The sequence below is a fragment of the Watersipora subatra genome, chromosome 10 (genome assembly GCF_963576615.1).
Source record: "Watersipora subatra chromosome 10, tzWatSuba1.1, whole genome shotgun sequence".
NCBI lineage: Eukaryota > Metazoa > Bryozoa > Gymnolaemata > Cheilostomatida > Watersiporidae > Watersipora > Watersipora subatra.
Window position 1 is genome coordinate 34,262,149 of NC_088717.1, and position 7,874 is coordinate 34,270,022.

Consider the following 7,874-nt stretch of genomic DNA (forward strand, 5'->3'; position numbering starts at 1 on the left):
TAACAAAACTAATTTGTAAACTCCTTAGATAAAGGATTAAAAATAGTTGTGATAGGAGTGGGATCCCACATATATTTTAGTTTAAAAACAAAAGACAAATAAAAGAACAAGCAAAAAGTTAATCCATGAATCCATCACTCTATGTGTCAATGACTATGTGAACCTGGGAACCAGTGACCCTGTGAACTCGTGAATTTGTGAACCCATGAATCTATGAACCGATGAGCTCATAAACTCATGAACTCATAAACTCATAAAATCATAAACTTATGGACCGATGAACCGATGAACCAATGAACCGATGAGGTCATAAACTCATGAACTCATAGACCAATGAACCGATAAACCGATGAACCGATGAACCGATGAACCGATGAACCGATGAACCGATGAACCAATGAGTTCATAAACTCATGAACTCGTAAACCGATGAACTAACAAACCAATGAACATTTATACTTTGCCTGTAAAAAATTACTAATATGTGTAGCATGTCAGTTTAATATAATATGACAAAGCAGTACAATATATTTTATTGTACTTTGCTGTCATCATGATGTGTATATGCATGTATATCATATAAACAATATATCAAATGCATAAATATTGTAGACCTTTACCATCATGATGTATCATGTTTGTGTTTACTGTGCCTTTTAACCATCGTCTTATATCATGGCTGTATGTTTTATAGTAATTTACCACTCTGATACATCATGCTGTCTAATCAATACAACTCAATTACATTGGTTCAACATTTCCTTCCCATAAACTTAAAATTAATGTTTAAATACTAGTATACAGCTCATGATTCTGGCAATAGCAGTAATAATTTATCTGAAAAGTCATAATTTCATAAACAAATGCTCTGAATGTTTTTTTGCCACACTTTATAAAATGACGCATGTTTAGAAAACACAAACTCAGAAAACAACTACAGGGACACAAATAAATTCTTTATGATTCTGTGAATAGCTAATGTCTACCTAGTAGTGCCTTGAAAGTACTAAAATACCAATAATAAAATAAATAATTCAATAATGTTTTCAGTAGTTTGACATATTCTTATTTTTATAAAAAAAATTATGTAGCTCAATGCCAATAGGAGATAATTCCAAAAAATTACTAGTTGTTCAGTTATACTTGGTTGCAAAAAAGCTTTTTTCCAAGACTTACTAATGTATTTCCTTAATACACTTAAAGAGGTCTAAAAAGGCATAGTAACTCATGTTTGGTGGAATGTTTTAGATACTTCAAACGTGACCAGTTCTGGAGGTCTTGGTACAGGAACCACAACCTTATCAACCCTGATCAGCTCTATTATTTCTACCAGTAAGTTGTCTGCATGCTTCAAAGTATAGTATTATAGAGTCTATTTCTATTAAACTTAATTGCTGTCATTTAGTTGTTCAACTCATGCTTCTGATTTGACTACATAAACTCAAAGAGTACTAGTTTATTTTAACTTATTACAGTGAAACCTAATTTAGCCAGCATTTAATTGCTAGGTAAAGGTATATTTCAAAATCAATCAAAAGAAAAGTTTGACCGAGTTTGATTTGAGACTCAATAAGAAAAAATATAAAGATGTCAGTGATAGAAAATGGGGATTATAGACAATATTTTATAGTCACACTTTATAATAATTTAAAGCCAGATATAAGCACTGTTGCAAAGAAAACTAGCTTCACATTTCCAATACTTCTTTAATCACAACAAAACTAGCCAAAAATAATCAACCAACTAAACCATGAGTAATAACTTGGAATATAATTTGGAGATTTGCTACTGAGTTTTGAAAAGTGCAGATTTGTTTGGCATTTCCTATGGTTTTTTGAGATCCTGGTCTTATTGAATTTAGTTTTATAACCAACTAGCTAACACAAACGTTGAACTAGAGAGTTTTTTGACTTGAACTACTAAGGCAATTAAAATATTTACTGATTTTGATAGAAAATGATAAACTAATTTTTATCACACTGTTACTGTTGTCTAAAACCTACATGCAGTTGTGTTCTATTAAAAATTTACTTATTTTATTTATCAAAAAAATACAATAAATAATACCAATAATTTACATATTTTTCAAAGTTAAAACCAAGTTCTGATATGTATTATATTATGTTTAATGAGCTAATGAAGCTAAATTATTGTACCGTTATGCTTGAGCTAGACTGGTTGACATGCAAAGTTGATATGCTCAAGAATTTAACAGCAGAAACACCGGAGAGCACTTCTACTCTAAACATGACAAACAATGCAAATATGTCGTCAACTCCAGAAAACGTAACCAGTACTGCCCTGATGACCAACTCCACATCATTCACAAATGCTATAAGCACTACTACAACAGTTGAGGCAACGACCAACAACTTACCTGAGAGCGTCAGCACAATGATTTCAGAATTTATAACTTCTGCAACATCTCAGGCAGTGGGGACGGTTACAAGTAAGTATAATGTTACATATTGTTTATATTACATATTGTTATTATACGGTATTAAATATAGTGACAATAACTTTTTTATAAGGTCTTTAACTCAACTATTTTTATTTAAAAGCCCTAGATAAAGTATCTCGACATACGAGCTAAATGCTCCCCGGACCTCGCTCATATGTCAATTGTATTACTATCATTATTATTATTATTAATTAATGATACTACCATCAATTATTGTATCTCAAATCATTTTTTCCTATATATATAAACTAAATACAAAATACTCCATTCCTACCTTCTGAAAAAAACACCTAAACAGAATGTTACATGTACATGTACAATAAAAAACTGTGGTTTTAATTGTGATAATTGACTACACATGCTCACAAAGTAACAAATATTTATTCAGTGGTTAGGGTCTGCAATAAAATGTAACATTATTATAAACAGCACTGTATGGCGTTACTACCTTCAAGACTGCTGGCAGCAGCTAACAGTGTTGTGAGAGAGTTTTGAGAGCAACCCAGTTGATACGCTACATTTTTGTGGCACTACGTAATATAACATAAACTTTAAATTTGACTTAAATAAATTTAGCTTTTAAAATACTCACTTGAAAATAAGTTGAGACTTTACGAAACTTAATTCTTACACAAAACTTAATTCTAATCTTGTTTTCATTTTCAGTTTTTACTATTATATTTCTAGTTTGGCTCTTTTTGCCTCGCTTTCAACTCTACATTCAGCTGGTTTTTTTTCAAAACTTTTTAATTGATCTGACAAGAAAGATTGAGTGATATAGTTTTGAAAGGTACCTCCTTTCATGCTTGGCTATCTAGTGGCTACATCGGGGACTGTTTCATATCTCAAAATTGTCTCATATCTCCAAACTAAAATTTTATCATGAATTTCTCTGTATCTCAATTTTCTCCAATGTTTAAACATTCATGTGTCAAGGTATAACTGTATATGAGTATCATAAGTTTTTCTTTTTATAAATAAAACAGTTAGTTGATAGGTGTTTGCTGATGAGTAAAGTATTACTTTTTTCTCAAGCATAAAACAGAACTGATTGTTGGTATAGATATTACAACATCTTCTGACAAAAGGTTTACAAAACAGGTTTGCTGCAAATGTCTTAGGTATCGAATTCATTTTTATGTTATTAGCACAGTTCAACAGCCTCCATTCTTGTGTGATACAAGTTAAAATGTTTCTACCAATAGTAGGAAAAATTTACATGCCAAAATGGCGATAATGAAACTTGAAATCACTATACTGAAACATATTAAAGTTGCTATCACTTGATGACTTTTTCTATTACTGTGTAGGTAAACCAGTACAAGGGTCAACAGCCGCTGACTTGGACGATCCTTACTACTCTCCATTTGTTGCTATGACGGTGCTCGCCTGCTTCTTCTTTTTCCTAATCCTTGTTGCTTTTGCCTGCTGGTGCAAAAAACGCAGAACGACTGAATACAGAACACTTGATGTCTCTCCAAAAAAAGCCATGACAAAACCACCTACAGCTGGTAAGAGAGAATGAAAAAAATATAACTTGGACATTTAGATTCAGTATGTGAATACTGACTGTAAAATTTAGTGTCATAAATTAATATCGACGCAGTGATGCTGCTCTATTGATTTTCAATCTAAAGGTTTTTACTAAATTTATAGCCATAAAAAAAACAAGCTTGAAGCTCTGGATTATTTACCTACTAAAATAATCTGCTCAAAATTAGAAAAAAATCAGTTATATTTGGTAATTAAAAACAGTTCATTTTTTCTACAAAATATTTTAAATCAAATAGAACATTGATAGAGCTGAACAGACAAATTTAATATTATTTTATGGTTGTTTAAAGTTGATCAGAGTAAAAGCTTTATGATTAGGCTTAAAGGCAAAAGAGGTTTACAACAGAATATGAGCAGCAGCATATAATATAATATATAATAGCAATATAACTGAAGCAGTATAAGTAATCTTCTTCAAACACTCTGAAAGACGGTACGCAAAGTTCATACTTGCATTGTTGATTCTGACTAAAATTTATTTCAAGTTAAGGCAAAATTTTTATGCTCTTATTGACAACAATTGAAAAATTCAACCTAAACAATTTTAAATAAGACAAGTTGTGATTATAAAACCTGGCAGAACTTACCTTGTCTGTAATGAGTTAAAAAGAGTTTTCGAGTTTTCAAAAGATTCAGTTATATTTGCCTTTATAACAATTTAAAAATACTAACACTACTCAAAGCCTAGAACAAAAGTGAAATTTTTCTTTAGATTATTTGAATTGTGTGGACCTACAGAAATTTTAGTTGGTACTATGGTTTTTATTGGCAAAACTCTGTCAGGCCTATAATCAAAAGCCTTGTTATGAAAATTTAAAAGAACAGCACCTTTCTTTGAGCTTTTTCTCACTGAACAAAACTTACATTTTTAGGGAAAGGTCTGGAGATTACAAATAAACCTGATTCCAAAGTTGTCAATGGAAAGAATGGAGCTACAACAGATGAGATTGAACTAGAAGTGGGAGGGGTTGATAACGTTACATACCACGTCACGGAATAAGGGTTGATCTATTCAAATAATACCAAATATTTCTGTGAAATAATATATATTAATTTGAGTGCAGCTACTGAGTGAGAATTACATGAACCGATGAAGACAACCAACATTAAAAAATAACATTTTATTGAGAAGGAAATCAATTTTATCTTAGTATCCTTTATCCAACTCGTTGTGTGAAAAAACTACTCCAGATGTGCTATTATTAAATAATATCATTAAATGCAAATATATTTTATTATATAGAATAAAGAAAGTTATGAAATCTTAAAATAACGCATTGATGCGAGTGCAATTGAAAGTTGTGGTTAGTGTGACATTACTGGTGCTGCTGTGACACGAGCCAGTAGGGCAGCATGTAGTTACAGTTTATTCATAAACATCAATTAATGCTCTCAAGATATCTAATAAGTATTTAAAATTTCATGGAGAGATAACTGGCTTAATAATGGTTTAATAACTTAAATTTATGGTAAGCTAAATACAAATTGCTGAGAGGTGAACTCATTTGAAATTTTTTTTAAAGAAAGTTTAATGGTTTATGTTCCAGCCCTCGTGAGAATAACACTAAAAGGGAGTGAATATAAGCATCAAAGCTGCCTTGTTTCATGTAATAAACATGCAGTATGCGTACTCGTCAGTGAAAAATTCTTTTTCAACCTAGCCATATAGTCAGCATTCTTATCTGGAGTTTTTCATTTACTTGCACTAACTCCATGAAGGTATTTGTATTCAATTCTCTGCCAAGGTGAAGCGCAAACTAAAATGCACCTCTTTTGGTAGATAGTAGATGATATAAATCAAATTATGTTGTGAGGTTTATATTAAGTGACAGCTTTGGTAGGCATATAAATAAACTAAAAATTCCACTGTCATAAAGCCCACGACCAAAGTGATATTGGAAAAAAGAAAGGATACTGATGGTTGAGAAATGCAATATTAGCAGTCAAATGGCACTGCAGTGCAATAGGATAACTGCAATGGTAGCTGTAATGTACTGGGTGTGGGTGTTATTATATACAACAAACAGCAATAATGAAAAGAAAAGATTATATGTTTATATCTCTCCCCTGCAATAGGAGAAATGCAATATTGGCCAATATTAGAAGTAAAATGCATTGATACTATTAGAATAACCAATATTATTAATATAGTAATAATATAAAACCAATGCACAGTTTTGTTTACATTTCAAAACGTCATATCTAACAATATCAAGAAGTATCAAGAAAAATATCCAAACTTATAATTAAATATCGTAATCTCATAAGAATCGGTATAAAAAATATCATCGTCATTTCCTTTACCTACACTGCGTTGGACATCAGTTAAAATACCAAAGTACTCAAATGTGTCTAAAATGTCAGATACTTTGAAATCGGCAAAAATGAAACGATTTCAGTACTCCTACGTTAATTACAGAAACCTTCGGCAATTCGACAATGCTATAGACTGGTTAAATGTGCACGGTTTTTTTCGTGAAATGCACACGACTTAATCGTTCTATTTCCTGTCGCTCGGCATTTCAATTTCGGGTTTTAACTTTGATAAAAGTGAGGCTTAGCAAGTTTTAATAACGATTTTTGTCCAAATAAATCTGTCTATTTGTGTATAATCCAATCAGATGGGTAAGCTTTAAGATAATGCCAACGGTTTACAAAGACTTGGTAACATATTTAAATAGGTTTGTATGTGTTTTGTATCGTTACTATACCTTAATGACTCTACAAAATGATGGTTAAAATTGTTGATGAAATTTTGATACAAGGGTTCGTCTCATTGTTGATGAATAATTTTCGGGATTTGTGTGCCCATGTGCATTTATCATAAATCTCCCAACCAATCGCTTCGCTCTTGTTTGGTTGTGGGAAAACTGTTCTTTTAGTATTTTTACATACATGAGAACATTCTTATCTTAATAAACTAACCAGATATTATGAGTTTTGCTAACAAGTGCAAAATATTTATTTCATTATAATAACTATTTTGACATAGCCGTGATGCTATGTCATCACAGCTATGACATAGCATCATGACTATTTTGATATAGCCATGATGTAATGAATATGCATAATAGTCATGACGATTATAAAATGTATAATATTATAAATAAAATATAGAAAATAGAATACAATAAAAAAAAATAACATAGAGAACTGTGGAAAATCTGCAACCAGAGGTGAAATCAACAGCACCATCAATCTGTATTTGGTGTCAAAAGCTGTACAAGACCAACAAATCTCTTTCATCTTTTGTATGAGTGAGCTACTTTTGATACAGCTACTTTTTACCATTTACAAAGAAAACAGGTAATTCACCCTACAGTCAGGGTAGAAATTTCTTACTTAGCTTTTATGAAATTTACGTATTCATACTGGTGATAAGTGCTCATTGACTGATGGGAGAGGGCAAAATCTTTGCTCATATTTCATTTCATAAAAGGCAGTCTTTATGCGCATTATGCTGTTTATTATTAAGGCTCAGACCATGTTTGTCAGGTTTAATGTATAGAATAACCTGTCATTTCATGACTCATGATAATTGCAAGCACGTCTGCTGTGACTTCATATTGACTCGATCATACGCTATGTCAAGCATTTTAGCCCTTCAAATTATAACTTTTGAACATCGTAACATATTTGAAATTTGAAAAGCCATTATGTACTCTTGCATTTTTTAAGAAAAGGGCTAAAAACAAACTGGTCAAATATAAAGGATACCTGGATACGGATACAGACTCACAGCTCCTATATTGTTGCAGCAAAGAATGTTTTATTCAATTGACTCTATGGGTAGTGAAAGAAGTATGCTTAAAGTGTGCTTAGGAGAATTGAACAACCATTAGCGAGTGAGAGAAATTGA

At 31.4% G+C, this 7,874-nt stretch overlaps 1 protein-coding gene across 3 annotated transcripts in view; it reads left to right on the plus strand.

The window, feature by feature from the left end:
• LOC137406288 (mucin-21-like) overlaps positions 1–5,279 on the plus strand; it is a 31,499-nt gene extending 26,220 nt beyond the window's left edge. For 2 of the 3 annotated variants that reach the window (XM_068092834.1, XM_068092835.1), the window contains exons 7-10: positions 1,249–1,332; positions 2,216–2,449; positions 3,772–3,972; positions 4,888–5,279. In XM_068092834.1, coding sequence (XP_067948935.1) covers positions 1,249–1,332; positions 2,216–2,449; positions 3,772–3,972; positions 4,888–5,015 — 647 coding nt within the window. In that variant the 3' untranslated portion in view covers positions 5,016–5,279. The remainder of the gene's footprint in view (positions 1–1,248; positions 1,333–2,215; positions 2,450–3,771; positions 3,973–4,887) is intronic. The other variant, XM_068092837.1, reaches the window with a different exon arrangement.
• Positions 5,280–7,874: the final 2,595 nt, after the last annotated feature.